Consider the following 23204-nt stretch of genomic DNA (forward strand, 5'->3'; position numbering starts at 1 on the left):
TCAAAGACTGTCATGTAACAGATGAAAACATAGGTCTCGTGGGCCTGGAATTTCCACTCTCTAAATTTGCAGTGTCTTTTTGGATGAAATCTTGAAAGGCAAAATCTGAGTTAACAAAATACACACAATATTGTGGACCTTTTCTAATGCAGAATTTCGCAACAAGCTATGAGCTTAATGAACTGTTTTCAAGATCCAATTTGCGTGTATGCAGACAAAATTTGTGAAGGCAGATCCAATTTGTGTGTATGTGGAGACAAAAAAGTAGACTTCATTAATGGCAAAGTACATGATTTAATTTTTTGCTTTACTACTCTGAAAGAGACAAAGCGTATTTCGGAGTTACAGCTGCACAATTCAGTAATAGAAGAGATATTAGAGATGCAAGTCTAGGGTTCCTAAATGGCTTTAAATTTACACTGCACAAGCCATTCTTTACAGTCTCCCCAAAAATGGTTTGGAATCACAGAAGCAGTCCTGGGTCTTCATATTTCAGAGGAAAAACTGCCACTGATTTCAGCATAGCAAAGCTGAAAGCTTGAAGCCTTCATTTTGGATTATTTGGTATGAAATAATTGAGTTCTGCAGCTGTTTGCCTCACTGCTATAGCCAGTATTGCCAAATAAAAGATATGTAAAGGAATTGCCTGACAAAACTATGCAAGGTTTTATTTTGAAGGAAAACTGTTCAGGTGCACATTTGCAAAGCAGAACCTAAGCTAAAAATAACATCTAAAAAATAACATCTAAAGAAATATTCCTTATCCTGAAAACTCATTGATTCTAAAATAAGGGTTGCAACTCAACTAAAGCCCCAGCCTTTCATCAGAGTGATCCAGGAACCTAATGGCAGGAGAGCAGGATGTACTTTGTCTCACTGGTCTTAACATACACAAGAGTAGATCAGACACAGAAATATGCAATGCCTAGCCAAAACAAAAAACAAAACAAATAGGTTTAGTTGTAGTCCAATTGGCCTGTAATTTGCCTTTATTTGCCTTTAACAGTATCTCTTTGGGTGTTGTTTTTTTTTGTTTGTTTGTTTGTTTGGTTTTTTTTTGCGTGTGTGTCATAGAGCAGAGCTATGGCGTGCAACTTGACTAGCACAAATCAAACTTCCCATTCCTTACACAGATGTGGTGTAGCCTAAACTCCTCAGATGAAAATTGGACTGCTAATCTGCCATCAAATCTATTTATTAACTACACCAATTGCTATCAGCAAGGGAAGCTGAAGGCTAGACTGATTAGACATTTCAGGAACTCAAATAATACAATCAGAAAAAATTTCAGAGGAATCAAACAATTATAGAATATTCTGAATTGGAAGGGGCTCACAGGCATTATCAAAGCCCAACTCCTAAAGAACTGAGAGAAATCTTCCTGCATAGGAGACTACAACTCAGACAGAAGCAGTTTCTTTCATTATGAACTGTGGTCTGTTGAAGAAAAGATAAGCTAAATATGAGCAAATATATTCCTTTTTTAAAGTTAAACTTTTAAACTTTCCAAACAAAGCTTGTATTGAAAGGCTTCTGAATATGCCCCTATCAGGCATGAGAAAGCTTGGCCCGGTGTACGTTTGATTTCATTTTCCATCTTTACTGGTAAAACTGACATTTCTCCATGTAACTTGAGAGCCTTTACTATTCTTGGCACCCAATAAAACTTTCCATATGAAAGCCTCTATTTCAATTTTCAACAGTGAAAACATACTTTCACTTTGTTGAGACAGAAGTTGAAGTTTCTTACTTTATTGTATTGAAAACTATGTTTGCCACATATTAAAAAAAACCAGCAAGACCCTTTGGAAATGCCAAAACACTGATACAGGCTATGTAAAATTGCTTTTCTAAGACACACAACAGAATTAAAATGCTGTGAGGGCACAAGTGAACAGAAATACACAGAATCATAGAATCACATATCTTCTACTACCTTGTCTCAAATTCTCAACAGTTTAATCCTCCAGCCTGACAGACTACCCAACATGAACCAGCTGGTTATCGAAGCACTAGTGGTAACACAAGATGCCTTGATTCTGCAAGAGAGGCTGTAAAGAGCAACTCTGAAGTTTCATTGACTCTTTATTTATAGTGGCTGTGAATGCAATCCCTTCCAGACAGTTTTAGCATCAGGCTACACAGTAATCTCTCCACATTTCAAGAAACTGGCAAGGTTTGCCTATGGTTCTGGGTTCTGTGATATGACAATAGTTTAGATAGCTACAAGATTCTCACTATCACTTCACCAAATTATTTGCAGTAATATGGACGTGAAATCATATGAGATGATTTGTATCACATCAAAGCTATACTTCACTTACCACATTGCTGCATGTCCTGTACCGGATGTTTCGCCCTTCACAGGTCCTGTGTCCAAAAATTAAAAACAAACCCAAAACCATTAATAGCTGAATATAAAAAGCCAACACATAATGTTTACTGTGTCATTAACTTCTCTATATGTATTTTTAATCACCTACACCCCTATCAACCCTTTTCCCCAAAGTAAAAGGTTATCTGTCCCTATTGAGGTATGAAGTCTACAACTCCTTAGTTTCCTACCTTTGGTTTAAAAATTACTTTCTAGGTAGCATCAGCTTGCATGAGATTAGAAGTGAGAATACAGACTTTAGCTGAAAAACAACATCTGAATGACATGAATAATATCTTGTGTCTCCATGCAATTCCTGATGATTTCACAATGGCATAGCTCTGTGTCTACCTTGTCACACACTGCAGCACTGGCCCAGTCTGAGCAGGCAGGCTTTGTCTTCTGGGGAACAGCTGGGCACTGGGATGAAGGAACTATGCCTGCAGCAGCATGAACTCAAAGTATAGTTTAGTTTCGAAGGGGCCATCTACTTCCAATCCCACTGCCATTGACAGGGACACCTTTCACTAGAACAGATTGCTCAGAGCTTCATTCAACCTGGCCTTGAGCACTTTCGGGGATGGAGGGATGGGACACCCAAAGCTTCTCCCGACAACTTGTTTCAATGCCTGACCACTCTCACATAAAACAAAAAAAAACAACAAAACCAAAACAAAAAAAAAAAACACACCAAAAAAAACCCAAACAAACAAACAAAAAAAAAAAAACACACAAAACAAAAAATTAATTTAAACCTACTGTCATTCAGTTTAGATTTCCCTTCTTTCAGGCTAGTGTGACATAGCTTTTTCCCAATTTGATATAAGGGAAGAAGGAGAGCATAAAGCTTCTTCTCAATTCATTCAAAGAGCAGCTGGGCCCAGTGAGGTCAAGGAGAGCACTATTTGATATGAGGGAAGAAGGAGAGCATAAAGCTTCTCCTCAGAGCAGCTGGGCCCAGTGAGGTCAAGGAGAGCACATAGCCTGATGTGAGCTCTCCATGGCTTTCCTCCTTTTGTCCCACAACAGACCCATACCAGCCCTGATGCTGGCAGAGCTCCCAAAAGAAAGGTCAACAGTCAGATACCTTTTTAGCACTCAGCAGCATGTACTCTGAGCATTTGACCTTAGGTGAAGCTTCACGTATTTTATGAGTTCAGACAGTACACTCTGCCGAGGCCCTCATGCAAATCACAATGCAGTTTGGCTTTTAAAATGTATCCTTCAAAAGAATAGAATTCCTAACATTTTTAATTTCTTAATTTCACAACTTTCCTCTCTCTCCCGCTTTCTTTTTTTTGGCCATGACTTAATAAGCATAAATTCCTTCAGGAATAAATGCTTGCCAAGCCTGATTTTTAAAATCCAAACCATTTTAAACTATCCAAGGGAAAGGACAGCAGCATCTGAACTCATTTTTCTTCACTTTTTTTAAAAATTATTTTTAAAGCAGAGATATTTTTCCCACACTGAGTTAATTCTAAAATAAATGGAACAAGCTTTGTTTAAGTTACTGAAGTCATCCTTTCTGCCTTCATTATCCACAAGACTTAATTGTGAAATTCATCCAGTAATCATTTGCATACCACAGTTGTCTAAATGATCACAACACGAGACAAACAATAAACCTCATTGGATTTTCAGAATAAATCTAAGTGGAAAGATAACACTTTCTGTTATATAGCACTTGGCTTATAGAAATTATATTAAAAGCATAACAAAATATCACTTATCACTAATTCAGTGATTTTGTAGCATTATATATTTAACTCAAAAGAATTCCGATCTCAACCATGCACAGAAGTGAAAAATGTGCACAGTGTACCTAACAGTAGAAAAAAATTGGTTTTGGCAGTACAATAACAAAAACTATATTCATAATAGACTGTGAAATAAAAAACTCAACTAGAAGACCCAATAACAACAACAAAACACCTAAGCAACACCCCGTCCCACACACACTATTCCGTCATTCCTAAGCAATATAGGCAAGCCTGGAAAAATACTGTGGAAACCTGTTTATATTGCATTCAACAAAGGTACTTTGCTAATGATAGATAGTAAATAAATAAATAAATAAATAATGCAAAATGTAGGCAGCCCTAGTGCAGGCCTCATTTACCACACTGAACAGCTTGTTCATCAGGCTTGGTACCTGCCCCATGTGTCTCTCAGAACTGTCACACAAACCATCAAACATTACTTTGCTTCACACAGACTTGCTATTAGCACAATTTAAATTACTGTAACTGATTAATCTTAGAACCACTGAACTTTCAGGAAAACTTTGGCTTCCTTTCTATCAGTTGCCTCTCAGTTTTTTCTGCTTTTCATGGTTTCTTCATATTTTCTGTTTTGAAATAAAAAAAAACCAAAACACTTACTTTTCACTTATTTTCTGCATTAGGGAAAATAATAGGTTGTCTCATTAGATACATGAAAAAACAACTATTCCATTCTTTTCTTCCATTTTTCTTCTTCTGGCTATTGGCCAAGAATATTCAGATAAAATGAGCATAGTGCTCTTATGATTCATGAAGACTAGGAAACACACTTGGAAATTCCCCTTGTTTCCTCAGTAAGACCATACTTTAGAGTTTGGTTGTTTAAACTCATTAGTTTCCAGGTTATCACCTATCAGCCAAAAGCAGGTAACAGCTTTCAGCCTTACATTACATATTTTCAATAGATTTGCTTAGTAGTTTGTGTCTCAGCCCTACCTCAGGACGGTATTTCAGATTCTCTTAAACACAAACAGCTTTTTTGGAATTCAAACATGAGATTTGCACATTTATCTCAGGACAGACACTTTGCAGAATTCCACAGCACTGAGCCCTTAGCATGCAAGGAGGGATCATGGCAGACTACTGAACCCATGTTTGGAGATACAGTCATCATTTAGCCTGTGATCACTTCAGGATATAAATGGCAACTCCTACCAACAAGGAGTACACACAGCCAGCAGGAAAACAGAAGTCAACCAATACGCCAAGTTCATCATGAAGAGCACAGAAAAACTGGGAGAAGTAAGCAGTACTTCTAGCCATCTCTGTTATCTACACTGCAGGGGATTTTTCAGTGGAAAAAGGTAGCTGAGGGTTTGGCTTGACAGGGAATTATTATCATGTGAATATGAAAGAAAAGCAAGCTGTTGGGAATCATGTTTCGTTCCTTAAACTTAGCCACTTGTTTCCAGTAAAGTTTCTGAAAGAGGTTAACAACTTTTAATATATTAAAATATTCTCTTCTCTTAATGTAAACAACCCAAACCCCTGGTATTTATTTCTCCAGGCTCCAGTTTGTAGACAGACTTAGTTCAAGTCCCCCCCTCAAAGGCCTCAAGTAGATGTGTATTTGTGCTCAGCTAGAGTTAGAAGCCTTGCAAAAATCCATGCCAGAATGAACAGCAACCCCCTGCCAAAGCTGCCTTTATCACTAATTACCAAAGACTACGAAGAGATTTTCAGAGGAGGACCTCATCAACACCTGCCACCCTCGGCAGTCATCAGAGTTTGAATTACTTTAGTTGAGAAACAAGCCTGCACATAAACAAGCAACTATGAGACATGGGTGGGTTATTTTTGTGCATATGAATTTTGATGCAGCCATTCACTACAGGGTTTGGAATTTTATACAATGTTGAATAATCTCCACTATTTATTCTCACACCCCTTGATAGCCACTCTTCTGGGACAGATTCTGGTTTCTCCATTGTAGTTGTGAGATAAATATGCTGTGGGTCTGTCTTTTCCCATGAGATCTTCGTCTGGCTGTGGCATGAATCCAGGCTACACACATGGGGATAACACCATCTTGCATCTCCCTTTCTTCACTGTTGCTCTCAGCTCTTTCCCGAATTGGTACAGTCTTATGACCCCCTGTCATCCTCCACACAATTTCTGTGTTTGTGTTTCTCTGAGGAATAGTTAGTCTCTTTTACTCTTCCAGCATACCCCTTTTGAGCACAAAATTGTTATGAGCAAGAAAGACTCATCAGGACTGCATTGACTTTAAGGAGTTTGCTTTTCAAAACTATTTGGTTGGGTCTGCTAAACTCATGTCTAAATCACTCAATTGACAATAATTTGTAAAGAATTTAAAAGATTTTTCCATACACTTTTTTTTTCACATGATGCCTTAAGTTTTAGCTTTCATATTTTCCAGATTCTTTATTGCATTAGTATATAACTCTGAACTTCATATAAAGTGTAAGCAAGTTCTCCTCACAGTTTAGTCAGACAAAATGATCCATTCTCAGCCTGAGAACCAAGGACCTTGTTACAGCCTCTGGCCCAAAAAGTGTCAACAACAGCAAATTGATGAGAGCAGTCTGGTAGATGGGACTTCATAACCTGAAGCTGTAATTGGACAACTAACCCAAATATGCAAATGGACCAAAACTTATAAAAGTGTGAAAACTCGTGACCAGTTGTCCATCTTGGGTGTAGTCACGGCTGGGCTCTTGTAAGGCCCAAGGTGTATCCAAGGCTTTTTAATAAATACCTACTTTATTCCTCTAACACTGTCTAGCCTCTGTCCTAGGCAGCTTCTAAAGGCATCACACAAGAACCTTCCTGCCACTGTGGGTTGTTGGGATGCACTGGTATGTTTTGCTATGCATCTGTAGAAATGTTTCATTCTCTATGTTTAGAAAACTGTCTCCTGCATGTTGAAATTGAAATACCAGAAGAGTTACATAAATAGTTAACTTTGAGACAAGAAAAGTGGGCATGGATGAACAAGCCAAATTTCTCTAGCAGGTTTAGTTACTGATCATATAAATATTCTTACTTCTGCAATCAAAAAGACAAACAACCAGGAAAATACCAACTTCAGTCACTACACGCAGAAAACCAGCAAGGCAAATTAAAACATGTGTACTGATCTGGGGCCACTAAAGGCCAACTTTTTTAATAAATAAAGTTTTCCACAACCTTGGTATTAGGCAATCAATAATTCTGATATAACTGCTGTTACTATACTTAGCATCAGTGACCCCGTGTGCCCCTCAGCAAGGACAAGCACAAGATGCCGCATGGCAGCAATCTCCACTATAAGTACAGACTGAGTGGTGAATAGGCCAAGAGCAGAAAAGGGCTTGGGGACACTGGTGGATGAAGAATTAAATATCAGCTGACAATGTGCATTTGCAGTCCAGAAAGCCAATTTCATCCTGGGCTTCATAGAGGGAAGTGTGGCCACCAGGTCAAGGGAGATGATTCTCTCCCTCCACTATGCTCTCATGAGACCCCATCTGGAGTGTTGTGTTTGGGTCTGTGTCCCCAGCAACAGACAGAACCTGAGCTGTGTGAGCACATCCATGTCACAAAAACAATTAATGGAGTGAAACACCACTCCTATGAAGAAAGATAGGGAATGTGAATGGGTTCATAAGGGGAAAGTCGTGTTTAACTAAATTTTCTTATATACCAAGGGCAGCCATCTCATTGACTAGTAGACATGTTTTTATTAGAATTTAGCAAAGCTTTTGATACAGTTTGCACGGTATCCGCCTGGTAAATTTTTATTTTCAAGTTTTCCTTTGACTTATCCCAAGTCACTGAATATTGTTTTCTACGTAACAGTTGGCATTAAATAACATGCCCTAAAATCACAAAAATATGACTGGCTAGTCCACTTAAAATAACACAGATCCAGTTTAAGAAAAAAATGGAAACTACAAAAAAAACCTGTCAAGGTGCTTTCAGGATACTGTTTATTTTCAGCAGTTATTCTCACATATGTTTTCATCACCACAGTATTTTTATTTTCTTAATAACAGTTTAAGAAGTGTCTTTAACTTTAGATTTGCACATATAACATGTATTGCAGATATACAGAAAGCAATTACAGTTGTGAATGTTTTTCACGATGCAAGACAAGAAAGGCAGAAAAGCAAGAATTAAAAAAAAAAAAGCCTTTCAGCAAAACAAGGATGAGAAGTCTCTTCACAAGCCAGGTGGAAAGAACTACAATATAAAATCTCACCTGCTGTGCTATATCACAAATATACCATATAGAACATAATGCAGAATGCAGGCTCAAAAGTACTAACATCCCAAATCTGAACATTCTAGTAATTGGAGCAGGATCCAGATTTTGCAGCTGGTCTTTATAAAACAAACATGCTGAACAGGATTGCAAGCTCTCCATTCTCTGAGGGAGTTTGCACCAACATCTAAATCATGTGTGTTAGCCCACCTCCACTGAAATTTTTTATGTACAATCTAGTGCTTCAGTCTTTAGAGAATCACATCTTAAGATTCTTACTGGAATTAAGGCTTACAAAAACTTGACATCATGCAATAGTCTGACTGATTTAATTCTTTTTGATTTAAGTTCAGGAAAGATTTATCGAAAGACTTATGAATAGCTGAGAGTTCTTCCAGTACCTGGACATATGTCATGATATGTTCATATGTTCATATGTCCAGAACCTGGACATATGAACATATCACCTGAGTGAGGACTTCACAGACATTCTTGTTTGTGGGCCATTTCTCAACAGAGACATGCATTTATGGAGCCCATATCCATCACTCACCTGTAACTACAATGCTGAGTACTGTTCATTCTACTACACACTAGTTTTTCACCCAATACACCAATACATAACATCTCTGTGTCAGATGTAGCAAGGGATTCCATAGGAAAACTACACTAGGAAAGCATTTTCTACAATTTTAGATATTTCATTTAGGCACTGAAGCTAGCACAGTGTATCTAACTGGTTTTCTGAAGATCATCAGCAGTCACTCCACAGATTACAATGCTGATTTACATTGTGTGAAATTTTCAGCTTCTTATACTGCTGACATGTTGACTCAGATAGGTTGCTTGCTGCTTCTGCCATTAGAAAGAGTTAGAGCTGTAATCTCTTTCAAAAAATTTGGAATCATTTCTTCATCAAATGAAACTAGAAAATGGTTTCAAAATTCTCATAATTACGGATTTCACTAATGACACAGTACGAAGAATAATAAATTCCTTTTAAAATGCTGCTGGGGGGCAGAGACTTAACTAGAAGCACTTACAAAGTAAAGAAACTAAAAATTTCTTCCAGCTATTTGGAATCATACACTGTATCATGGAGGATGTCCTTTACAGAGTAAACTATTTAGAAGTATCAACTGAAGCAGAAAAAACCCAGCAATTCAGCAATATACTATACTAGCATACAGATACAGTTTTATACAAAGTAATGAGAAACATCCTCCTAAATAATTTCATAGTGCACATCACCGAAGAATTTTATGACATGGACTGTACTCTTCATGAGTGATGTGATACGCTTCAACAGAATGTCATTTATTTTTGGGGATGTACTGAAAAACTGGCAGCATTTGTGCACAAATATTTACTCTTTATTCCACAGACCTTAAACTAGAAAAGGGCTTATTCTCAAGTGTTTAAACTGATCATTTTGACAGCAATAGGAACATTTAACAAATGTCTAAAAGCCTAATCAGGCTTATCTGGTAGTGCCAGGATAGAGCAGGTTGCATTTATATCATTACACAATTATTACAGTAATATATGCTAGCTTCTATCTGTTAAAGTAGAAACCCACAGTCAAACGACAATAAAGCTGAGAGTCATTTATGCAGATTTATTCTTTTCACTCTGCAGAATGCAACAGCAAGGTGCTGAACAACCAAGCAAGTGAATCACTTAATCTAATTTAGCAGGCTGAGTTAGCAGAAATGCTATTTCATATTTGTGACTCACTTGGATGACCAAAAGGCAGTCATCAGGTGAAGAAAGAAAGAGAGGTATTTAAAGGGGAGAGAAAAATATGTTCCAGTAAATGACACAGACAGTATGAAGCATATGAACAATCCTGGGATTAACTCTCTCATGCTCGTTCCATCTTTTTTTTTTTAATTTGTCCTTTTCTTCATTTGTTTGTTTTGTCCTATTGATATCTTTGGGTTTTTTGTTTTTGTTTTTGGTTTTTTTGGGGATTTTTTTGTTTGTTTTTTTTTGTTTTTTAAATCTTGGACACTTATACTGAGCAAAATTTGTCAGGAAAATGTTAATGCAGACTTTCTTCTGCTACTAAACATAAACACCTCACTTAATGGAGGAAAACCTCCACTCTATTCAGAAGTTTACACGTTATTTCCCAGAGATAAGGGTGATGATCTCAAATTTTGGCCCTTTAGCTTAGATTCAGTAACCTTGAGACTCCATAACTATCTCAGCACTCTCCTGTATGCTCAAACTATTCTCTGCTTAATGTTTTTTTCATTAAACAGAAGCAACATTAATGAAGGGTTTCTATACAGTTTAAAGAATAGACAACATATCCACTATAAGCAAAAACAGTTTTCAAATAACTAGGACATGCTTATCTTTTGTTACATGCAGCCTAACTTTAAAAGAAAGAGCTGGTGAATTTGGAAGATGGTGGGAAAAATAATTACAATTATCTTCTTGCCAAGCTTAGACAGAGCAAATGGTATTGTTATTACTGCAGTACTCATCAATATGTAAAGTACAAATCCAGAAAACACAGAATATTTTTAGATCAGGATGAGTGAAAAAATGAAGAAGAGAATTTATAATTTCTTTTACAATTTGAAAATGTATCCTAGTACAGGAAAAAAATACACATGAATATCAGATATCTAATTCAGATATTTATTATTACTCTGTTTGAGTTTGCTTGAATCAATATGGACACATATTAAAACCTGGATGGAAGGTATTCAAGTTATTATCAATCTCTATGCTAGATGAAAAATCCCAGCAGTGCTGCATATTCAACTCTTACTTGCTGCAACAAATAAGGGCTGGATTCTAACCAAGAGGGCAAAGCCCATAATGCAGTGCCTCTCTACCTGTATTTCCATAATCTTTGTATCCAACAGCTAATAAAACTTGGTTCCCCATAGAAACTCACGTGCTGGTAGTTTGGCCCTCAAGAAAAATAGGAGTGGTCTATGGTTCCCCTCTGTACAGGCTTTCGTGAGTAGTGCTGCATGGCAGGTCATTAAAAAAAAAGGGGAAAACATTCTAAAATTATAAAAATACTTACCTCTCCACCTAATATGTAATTAGACTAGGAGGTTCACCTTCAAGTGAGTTAAGGCAAAACCCAGTAGCATGTAAAGGGGGTCTGTCCTTTTGTGTAAATAACAACAGTAATAATATAATCAGAAATTATAAAGAGTCAAGGTGCATAAATAGCATGAAAAGTATAATCCTTTGAGTTTTGGTAGTCTAATTAATAAAACTTTATTTTACTGGGATTTATTCTGCCCTTGGAGTGACCCAGTGCTTGCTGTCAGCATGAGGACATAAAATTGACTTGGGCTGACAACCCGTGTCTGCTTGTGTGACTGACATATGTATTTATATCACTATCATAATGTCCTTAGCATAATCAGAACCAGTTCTTCTAATGAAATGTACTGCTAAACAGTCACTACCCTGAAATTTTTGCTATTTAAAACACAAGAATACAGAATTTTTCACTAACACTTTCCATTCTTTCATCACAGCTGTGAAAGACTAACACAAAACATGTTCCCAAAACAAACAACACAAGCACGAACATAACTTTGGCAAATAAAAGCTGGAAAGAAGGCTGGTTTCCTTTATTTAGCTATTTATGTTAATGGTGTTTAGGAATGGGCAATTAGTCTTTGTATTTTTTCAAAGCAGATGCACTAGGCTCTCTCTATTCATGGGATGCTCTGAAAGTCATCTCAAACAGAACTAAAAGATATAAGGCCTTATAAGCATTCCTCCCAGGATGAGAAATATTTAGGATTAATTTGTTCCAATTTGTTCTAAATGTGTTGCCAGTTTTCATTTGCCAGAAAAATCTACTATATTCCTTCAAGCTGCAGTGAAATTACACATAACAAATACATAAGATAAACTGTACTGACCAAGAAATTGTCCCTCAGAGATGGACATTTTGGTCAAGCCTTGACAGCTTTGAAGTACTCCTGTGAACAGGCTTATTTGGAAACCTTCGATGAATTTCTTTACTCTGTTCCCTCTCTGACTTAGCAGCTTAAAGTGCTTGCTTAGCAGAAAAATTAACCATTTAAATCCTTTACTTAATCAACAATTACACATAGACTAGGAAAAATGAAAAACCGTTGCACATTTGATAGAGTGCTAATTCCAGCACAAATGTTACTGTTTATAATTTATTGCTACTGGCTACCAAAAGCCACACACCTAATTAACTCCCTGCATCCTATCCCAGAAATTGGAGGTTTCCATGTCTGAATGGGTCATAGTTTGTGGTTGGTTCCTTAAGGCAGGAAGCACTGCTTGTGTCCTGAAGGGACAGTAGTAAGGTAGTGTATGAAACCTAATTTCATGTGATTTATGTGGTTATTCCCTGTTCCACTTGGTAAGCTTCAAGGTTGTCCTGAACAGCACAAGAGTCAAAGGGAATCAGAAGAAATGATTTATGCTCTTATTGTCAATACCGTGACAACTACTACTACTACTGTTTGGAACTCCAAGATTTGCCCTCTAGAACCTACGGAGACAGCTCTCATGAGGGAGGGAAGAAAGCACCTATTGGTCAGATTCCCCAGATCTCCTGGTACATCTGGGTTCATGTTTACTTTAAAAAAACATATTGATGGTAATTTATTTTTTTAAGTATGGAAAACTATATACTGTGTTTAAAATTAATCTCCTGTCTCTGAAATTTCAGATTTTGAGGTGAATGCAGAATCACAACTGGCCATGAAACTAACAAGGTATTAGAATCTGGTCCACATTTAAAATATTTTTTTTAATCCATGGGAATGCAATAGCAAAGTACTGGTTTTCCACTTATTTCAACAGATGCCTTTGCTTATCTTTTCTTCTAGCAGATTTTTGCACACAGTCAACTCAATAAATGGGGCTACTAAGAGATTGTTCACAGATAAAGTTAAATACACAATATCCTATTCTGGTGTTATGGTTCAATGTCTTATGCTGTTTCCTGTCTTCACTAAACAACATCACATATTAAAGTGTCAGACAGAGGAAATTATTTGGACTGTATGGCCGCTGTTTGTTATATTAACATCAGTTTTATAAGCACATGAATAAAAATATGAAAGAAAGTATGCAGAATGGAAAATTGTATTAGATTTTTTTATTCTACAATATATAAGGTATAAGAAATGGCAATAAGCCAAAAAGGTTGGAGTTTTCCTTCATATTTTTTATCAGAAATCTGTTAATATTTATCACATATACCATATTTACTGCAGGTAAATTTCTTCCTAAAGTAGACAGAAATAATATTTGCTAGAAATATTTTGCAGGTAATACTTACATAAAGTACAGAGTGGAAAAGATGTCAAATGAGTTGTTCTTTTTCAATTGCAAGCTAGTAACTGTGTAGGAGTAAAATCCCAGATGCCTGACTGAGTAGCCAGAATTCACCTTTGTACCAGACCATTTTATCTCTGTCGGGTGGGACCTTGCTGGTATTGAATATTTCCTACCAGAAATTAGTGAGATATCCTTTGTAGTACTGTTATTCTTTCTAATATAGCTCAGGATGCCTCATTTGATTAATGTGTTGCTTTTATAGTCAGGGTAGCTGAGACTGTGGGGTGCTAAATGTAGTGAATTATCTGTATTCTGGTATGAGTGCATGACAACTCTTATTATTTAAATGGTGAAAGTGGAGGGAAGTTCAGCTTCAGGAGCTGGCAGCCTTTTATATCTCCAGGGGTTCCTGCTTTATTTTAAAGGGTGGTGCCTTATCAAGCACATTGGCTGCTTGCCCAAATTAAAGAAAAACAAAACATTACCATAATTTTTTGACAACGAGGTGGAAATTTCAATGTAGGTCAAGACTTCCACTGGTTACTTGTTATGGTCTAACGCATATAAGTAGGTTGAATTTTTCCATCAGTAAAGTAAAAAACATGCAGCCACTCACTTGCTGCTCAGGCAGCGTCTCAGGGAATATGAAGCCCCTCCTCCACAGGTGCGTGAGCATTCACTCCACGAGCCCCAGGCGTCCCACAGGGAGTCTCGGTCTTCCTCCGAGCGAGCTGTTCTGGAGCTCTGAGGAGAGGGAAAAGGAAAAAAAAATCCGGAAAAAACACTTAAGCATCAAAACTACTGCTGCTAGTTTAGCCTTTCTTTTTACTGGATATAGTCTTGGTTATTAAAAGTACTGAATAAATTTAATAAATGTGTTCCTCTCTGGCATGCCTACTGGTTTGACAACCAGTTCCTTAATAGTGAATGGTGTATGAATTCACTTTAATCTTTTGAATATCCTACTTCATCTCAGTTTGAGGCCAGTGAAGACTGCTCTTTGAACAACAGTGAGACAAAGGATCTTTCTTTTCTGATTAAGAAATGGAGTACTATAGACATCAGACATTGTGCTCTGAAGTTTTGCTGCTGTGTTAGAAGCTATGAAAAGGCATATTGAAATGAACCTTCCAAAATGCTCTTAAGGAAAAATCAATACACAACTTAGTGAATCAACAGGCAAAAAGGCATTCAATATAATCACTTTCATGCACTTACTATAAGGAATTTGAACTATCATTGCTACTCTGTCTAAAGGTCTATGAAACTTGCTGGACAAAGTCTCCCTAATTGTTTCATCCCTACTGTTTGCTAGCTTAAAGAAGAAAATGCACATTCCCTGAAGAGCAGAAGTTACCAACATCAGAATGGTTAATGCCAGTGCTATTGTTAATGCCAGTGACTGTGCTCAAACAACTTCACAGAGAAGCAGCACTGAAGGATGCAGAAATGCTCAGCTCTTTGAGGAATAAGTCATAAACATATAGCAGTACCTGTCTCAAATAAAGTAGTCACACCCTGTATTCAGCATTTCATTTTCTTTCATGCAAATGCAGCACAGAAACATAGATTTGTAAGGATACAAATTATTTAACTATACAGATAGATATTGCCCCTAGTGAGCAATGTGGTTTTGCTGGAAAAACTGACTAATCCAGCAAAGGTTCCCCAAAAATGCTTGTGTCTGATGGAAATAGGCAGTGTTCTCCTTCAAAACTTGTGCTGTAGACCAGCGTCTGGTGAATAGCAGTTCTAACTACACTTGAAATTAATGAGAGCGAAAAACAACGATATAAGACTTTAAAGGTACACCTTAAACAGAGAAACACCAGCAAGCATCACTGCTGGCCCATGTTAAAGCAGTCAGCTTTAGCTTTCATAGCATCATAGAAGATACTGAATTGGAAAACACATATCAGAATCATCAAATCCAACTCCTGGTCTTGCACTGGACATCCCAAGAGTCACACCACATGCCTGACAGCATTGCCCAAACACTTGAACTCTGTCAGGCTGGTGTTGTGATCACTTCCTTAGGAAGCCTGTTAGAGTGCTCAAATATCCTCTCAGTGAAAACCTCTTCCTGATATCCAGCCCAAACCTCCTCTCACACACCTCCAGGCCATTCCCTCAGGTGCTGTCACTGTCCCCACAGAGCAGAGATCAATGCCTGCCCCTTCTCTTCCCTCTCACAAGGAACTTGTAACTGTGCTGAGATCTGTCCTCAGTACCCTGTTCTCCAGGCTGAACAGACAAAGTGACCTCAACTGCTCCTCACATAGCTTCTCTTCAAGGCCCTTCACTATTTTTGTTGGACTCTACTGGAGCTCTCCAACAGTTTAATATCTTTCTCATATTGTGGCACCCAAAACCAGCCCCCAGCACTTGAGATGAAACTGTCCCAGCTCAGAGCAGAGCAGGACAATCCCCTTCCTTGCCCAGCTGGTGATGCTGTGCCATCAGGACCAGGACGTCCTGTTGGCAACATTAAGGGATTATTTGAGACAGAGAGATAGCTCAACACTGAAATAATTTCACTTTCAGTGAAGATGAGTAATAGTAATGAAATATGGTGAAACATACCAACCTTGAATAATTTTATTCATGAGTAAAAAAGAATTAATTCAGTCTGTGAGAGATAATTTTGGGCCTGTCTAATGAGTGTGTAACCATTACTTGACACACTCATTTTATCTTACCTTTATTAAAATAAAAAAAAAATATCAAAAAAACCCCCAGCAATTGCCAGGGTAAATGTAAAAATTAAAGTTTCATAGGCAATCAGATTCTGATTATGACTACATGTAACTCAGTTTCCAGATTTACATTGGAGTTAGGAGAAGACATGACCAACTTACTGAGGTTATTTCACCCAAGCACTTTTTGAAGAGTAATTTTTATAAAATGAAAATGAATATTTGCAATTTTATTCTCTTAAAATAAAAATACATGTTTTTGATTCCAGTTAATAGGAAAACAAATACCTTCAAACTGCAGATGGGTGCATAACCTGATAATTTACCCCCGGCTGAAAGCCCAAAGACATTATTTAAGACAGTTGCAAGGCAAACTCACATGAACCAAGTACTCTTACCCCACCATATGATAGGCATCAGCGCAGCTAGACATTCTATGGGTCCAAATTTTTCTGACATAAATTGTGATCCCACCCAGAGGAGATCTGTGAGCCTATTACTTGCATTCCAGAATTTGCTTTAAGACTTATATATTCCCAGAAAACATGTGATTGCAACCTACAACAGGCTCCAAGTTTTCTTTTAACAAGTGGAATAAACATAATTCATCTCAACGCCATCCATGTTTAATGCTAAAGAAAGTAGAGTGTTTTCCTTCCTGTGAGTTAAGATTGAGCTTGAAATTCTAGCAATACCCAAAAAGTAATTTCAAATCAGAAGACAACTGCCTATTACGGATTTATTCCAGCTTCAAAGGATATATACACAATTACTAGCTAAGAATTCATTGTCTAGTATAGATTTTTTCCAAAGTAGTTTATACAGGTAGTTAATAATTCCTACCCACTATTGTCAAAATGAACTTTAAAGTAGCAGTCAAGAGTTCTGCAGTGCAAGAACTCCTACAATACTCCTTTAAAGCCCTGAAGTTCCTGTCATAAATAGTAAAGAAAAGGAACCAAAAATGACATGGGGAGGAAATAGAGGGGAGTAAAGTAAAAATGCCCTTAAAGTTGAAAAGAGTAAAGCTGGCACCACTTAAATCTTTCTTTAAGTAGATGTTCCATCACAGAAAAAGTCTTATACTCTGCCAGAAGTGCTCCAGATTGGTGGTTCTCAAAATGCCAGTGTATGTCAATGAAGGAAAAAGCAGTCATCAAGCCTCATTATACCCTGTTGCTGGTACCAGAGGCCCTTCCTCATCCCTTCTGCCAGTTCCAGGTGGATGTCAGTCTGAGCTTCCCAGAAAAATTCCATTTCTTTGTCCAGAAGAAATTCAGGATGCCCTGACATCAAAAGTTATCAAGTCAGAAATGCCGCCCTTACTATCTTAATATACACATGTTAATCTGAATGTGATACTGCATCTACCACCCCATACCTCAGCTCCTGTGGGAATGGGCAGGAGGACTCCCAAAAAGTTGTCCAGTAAGAAATATGAAGAACAGCTTGTGCTATTGGACCAGAAAGCAAAAAGGATAATGTGTAAAAAATTAAATCACTGTCAGTAGATAGGGTACTGAGGTGAAGATGCTTACAGAAGTAAAAAAAAAAAAAAAGCTTTGAACTACAAGTCAAACAAAGGAATTTTTGTGATACAAACAAAAGAAATAAGAAAGCTGACATAATCAGATAAGAATAATAGAGATAGATATCCAACCTGATTCTTCAAAAAAATCCAACTTCAGTGTTTAATAGTAATTTCTGAATTTACTAAAGAGTTGTCAGGCATTCATGTTCTATTCAGTGGTGCTTCTTACACTTTCCACTTACAGTACACAGAAATCATTTAGCCTATCTGGAATACAAGTGTCACATATCCTTAAATCACAACAGCTATCTGGACATCTAGGATCTGCATGCCTGATAAGAACCAGGTTTCTCTTAAAAGAATAAGTGTGCATATGTGTGTAGGTGCATAGAGGGAGAAAAATGAAGAGCAACAAGATGTCTTTTCATGTCCTGAAGTCTATAAAAGAAGTTCAGCCTTAAGAATATACATCATAGTTGCATATTGTAATTGAATTTAAAATTTTGTTTGGAACAGTGTTATCCCTACAGAATCCGGCTATTTGTCAGTGCCACACAGAAGACTGTGTGTAAAAACACAGATCACATGATTTACTTTCTCTTCTGGTTCTGAGGCATTCAGTTTTCCTCCTCTTTCAGTAAAATGCTGCTGAAGTCCTTTTTCAAGCACCCAGTGTTTTTCCTAGATTAAACAGCAATACAGATAGTGAAAAATGCAGTTAAACTCTTGTTGGACTACAGCATTGATACAGAATTTAGGCCAGTTATTTCCCAGATAATATGAACCACTGGTTTGGTTAATAAATTTATATCATCTGGTTCTTATCATATCCCCACTGTTTCAGGGTATGATGAAGTGTCAGTGACAATATGCAAGGCTCCACTGAGGCCACTGCCTAAACTTGCCTTTAGCTACTGTAAAAATTATACTAGGGACAGAAAACTAGTATTTTTCTTCTGTAATGGTCTTTCTGCCCAGAATTTTCAGATAAGTTTAAAGCATCCCTATATGAATTCTTGCCAAGCCACACATTCTTCTTTGAGTAATCCTTGAGCATCCTTTGATGTTAGCTTGTCACTGAGATTAAATACATACTTCACACAGTACTGGAATGCTGTCTACAGCAAACCAGGAAGAAACTGCTATCAGCACTTCCCTAGGTGTGTAACAGCAGGGGACAAGGCCAGTGACCTCAACTCTTTATAAAAACCATTTATTTCAAAACTTCAACCAATGTAAATATATGGTTTATACGATTTCATTTGCACAATGTTATGTATCTTTATTGCATTCCATCCAAGTTAACAGATGGATTAAAGCCCACGTGGGAAACTGTTTGGAAATTTCTGGCTTTTGGAAAAAAGGCAAGGCAGAACAAATTCATAGCCAGTTGAATTGATATTGGTAATTGCCATCAGAAAAAACGTTAACATGAAGACATTTCTGACTAATTGTTGCAACTTTTCAAAGTGAGTATCTTGAAAATTCCATACATAAAATATTCTGACATATCAAGTTTCCAATGCACAAAAAGAAAATGTTTAATTTATTAAGGCAAAAAGTTGCACATCATTTTAAATGGTACTGTATGACCAAGGCGCACCTACTCTTCCAGAACAGCTGTACCATACTGAAAAAAGGACTTACAAAAGTAAGCCTCATCCTTCTGAGGAGCATGCTTCCCTGGAAGCACTAGGATTTCCCATGACAATAGTTCTTCAGTTCCAAGTAGGTATCCTTCCATTTCACACACCTCATGAAACCACAGCAACCAATGACTTCAACCTATTTTCTTTTCCCAAAGGTTAGATTTAGGGTCAGGACAGATGAACACTGTTTAGCTGGTATGGTAAATATCTTGTTTTCCCACTGTCTTGTCTGTATCCCATGTAAAAGCAAAACAAGAACTTATCCCACCAGACCTGCCACCCAGCCATCCTCCAGAAGGACCACACAAACCAAAACATCCTGCCTACCTGACATGCTTATCAAAGTAATGGAAGTTCTGCTCTCATAGAAGTTAAAAGATGAAAAGAGCAAATGCCCTTTAACCCAATCTACCCAAATTGTTTACTGCACCTGAGATGCTGAGTGACTGCAAGCACTATTGCTGCCATGAACAACTGCATGTTGTTCCATATGGCCAGATCAAAAGGATGCCTACAGAAAGGTTCAAAATACTCCTACAACACTGTATTCCCTGGCAAACAACCTGGAAAGAAGAGTAGCTGCAGCGAGCATCAGACATCTTGAGGTGAAAGTGGCTATTCTTCGAACACTATCTCCCCAGTTCCCTAGAGGCTAGTGGCTCCCTTCTACTGGGAATGCAACTGTGAGCTGAACAGTAGCATCCACTTGCCCCAGGCTTCACAGTCTTGGAAATTAACTTAGGAATTTTTGCTTTCTTTTTACTTGCAAGTCAAAGCAAAAGACTTCTGAGGGGATCAAGAGAGTATTTCCTATGGAAAACCCCTGGCACAGGAAACCCTTCATCTGAGTGTCTCCAAACCCCAGAGGAAGGCACTGGCACAGGAGCACAGGCATGTGAACATGCATTCTGAATTTTGGGTAATTATGCTCAGATTTTTCTAGCGCAGATAAATGGGCCAGGATTTATTATTTCACTGTCTTAAAAAGGAATAAAGAAAAAAAAAATCCAAATCTCTTTCTCAATAGTTTTAAATTTACTCTTTCTTCTTGCCCCAAATCATCCATCACTGAAAATAAACAGGGGAAGACACCTTGATGAGAATTGAAGGAAATCTCACCAAGATACACTTGCAGTTTCCCAGTACTTAGTCTGCTCCTGTGAACAAAGGGAAAGAATACTAGGTGGATTTCTCTCTACCCTAAAGGAAAACACCTGATGCACATAGAGCTAGCTCGGTTCAGGGACATTAGTAAAAATTTGCTGTGTTAGTCCTTTTCAGTGCTGTGTTTCTTTTTGTCCTCTTATTCTTAACAGCAAGACAAACTCATTACTAAGGGGACAGAAAATTATAAATATAGGATGTTTTCCTTTTGCACAGGAAAACAAAGGTTTATTGAGAGGGCACTAATCTCACATCCCTTCACAACCATGACTTGATATGGCAATTGCACAAGTAATGGGACAAAGTGTCCCACTGAGCTCCTGAAAACACTGTGTCTGCAGTCTCAGTGTTGTACACAGTTGTATCCTCTTACACTAATTCATCTCAGAAAGATAAGAACATTGCCAGTGCTGTCCTCATAGTCACAAGGGATTTCCAATGCCCCGCAGCAAACCATATAGCTGCGCTGTGTATATGGGAGGACACAGCTTCCAGTGTGCAACAGCAGAGCTAGGAATCGATTAACAGCCATCTCAGGACATTAGGAGCTAAACAGCTATTCCTAAACCTGGACTGGAAGTTGTATCCCAGGAGAAATGTGCCAAATGTGAGCTCATTTCTTCTCATAGAAGGGCAGCAGCCAGCTGGAGGGGCGGGGAAGGGGGTTGCTGGCAGAGAATGGAGCTGACACCATATCACTTCAACGTGTGCACACTGAGCTCTGTGTAACATTTTATAACAGTACCTTATAAACCTCAGATGAGTCCTATCTCTCGTCCCTCTCACCCACATGAAAAAACACACCAGCAGAGCAATGTGAATGAAAAAGTTTTCTTTCTTGCTCTCACAGACAGAAGTTACAACATTTTGTTGTATTTAAATCCTGCCATGCTGGTGTAAACACCAGGCATGGGTGATCCAATACACAGCAAGTCCAAGCTGGCTCAGCCTCAGACTTGTCGCCTTATTGACTCGGGGTTTTTAAGGCTAGGGCTGGTTCAGATGCAGGATAGGTGAAATCACTTTTCAGAATTCGGAACCCACCCAAAGGCAGGAGTTCAAAAGTGCATCTTGCACTCCAGGACTTTAGGTTTGTTTTCCACGTAGCAAGAACTGTGGTCAGGGAAAAAGCACAAAAGGCACACAGCAAGGAGATGAGAAAAAAGTAAAATTGTAACCTGTCATGGGGCCTATTGCATGCCAAGTGTTTTCTAAGTGGTGAGAAATGAAAGTATGTGCTGGCTGTGCTGTGCTCAACAGCTTTAAGAAAAAACAGCCAATATACACCTGACACTGAAAGCTCCACCGTGTCTCCAAGGAAGAAGATATTTACATAGAAGAAATTTATATTGGCCATTTTCCTTTTCAGTAAACTGACCTTAATCTTCGTATGTTCACCCTCTTAACCTAACCTTTGGTAGAGATCACAATGTTCCACAGTGAGTCCCCTCACAAAACACCATTTTATCTGGGTTTAGAAACCCTGATTCTGACAGTCTGAACTTGAAGACATTGTTGTATCAGCACAGATTTTGATCAGCATAGTTTTTACTCAGACCTAGGACATCCCAGCCTCTGGAGCAGATCACAGCACTAAGTAAAGGTGACATAGGTTGCAACAGGCAGATGACACCCTGGTCAGGAGGCATTTTAGACAAAGGAAGAGAACATTCCAAAGACTTGTGCAATTTCAGACAACATCCACAATTATGACCTTTATTCTAAACAAATGAAGCCTCCTGTTCTTCCAATGGTCTGTCATCTCCCTCAGTTATGTCATGGAGATGCATATATGCTTATCTTAACAACAAGGGGCCATATAAAGGGTTGAAGCATTAAGCCTTGGTGGAGGCATGAAAACCAAAAGGGAAATATTTATGTAAAAAATAGGTAGGGATGAAGGCAGGAATGCATGCAGGCAGAAGGCAGGAAGACAGGCAGGAAGGCAGGCAGGATGACAGGAAGGAAGGCAGGAAGGAAGATTTGTTTGGGCTTTTTTCCCCATGAATTTACATTGAACTGCCAACATGGAAGTGACTAAATGCTGACAGGACATAAGCTGCTGCTACTCCTCTAATGCTGCCCTCTAATCACTGTGATGAAAATTTTTCCCTTGCTGTACCCAAAAACCACACACCCACATTTTGAACCCGTTTGCTACAGAAAGGATATGCATTTCTCTCCAAGTCTTCAGCTTATCACAAGGTGGTCAAACAATGGTGATAAGACACTCCCTCTTCACTGGTGTTTACCAGCACTGATGGGTGAATGAGCTCGTTAGAGAATGACAAGACTTTTAACATTTGGAGTGGCAGAATATTACAATTAAAGACACAGCAACCCAAGTTTTTGTTTCACATATTTCTGTTACAATACTTCCCTTCAGCTAATTCAGATCTTCCATTTTTAAAACATGGCTGGACCTTTAAAGGACATATAAGGGACATACCACGGGAACTTGAAAACCCTCCCTCTTTTAAAAAATTACA

At 38.0% G+C, this 23204-nt stretch overlaps 1 protein-coding gene across 4 annotated transcripts in view; it reads right to left on the bottom strand.

Moving 5' to 3' along the window:
* ADAMTSL1 (ADAMTS like 1) overlaps positions 1-23204 on the bottom strand; it is a 389415-nt gene that overhangs the window by 147846 nt on the left and 218365 nt on the right. For 3 of the 4 annotated variants that reach the window (XM_039729898.1, XM_039729897.1, XM_039729899.1), the window contains 2 exons: positions 14292-14419; positions 2325-2370 (listed from right to left, as the gene is read on the bottom strand). In XM_039729898.1, the coding sequence (XP_039585832.1) occupies positions 2325-2370; positions 14292-14419 (174 nt within the window). Of the gene's footprint in view, positions 1-2324; positions 2371-14291; positions 14420-23204 lie in introns of those variants that run through there. The other variant, XM_039729900.1, reaches the window with a different exon arrangement.

The sequence above is a fragment of the Passer montanus genome, unplaced genomic scaffold, assembly GCF_014805655.1.
Source record: "Passer montanus isolate IOZ18808 unplaced genomic scaffold, ASM1480565v1 scaffold7, whole genome shotgun sequence".
NCBI classification, from domain to species: Eukaryota; Metazoa; Chordata; class Aves; order Passeriformes; family Passeridae; genus Passer; species Passer montanus.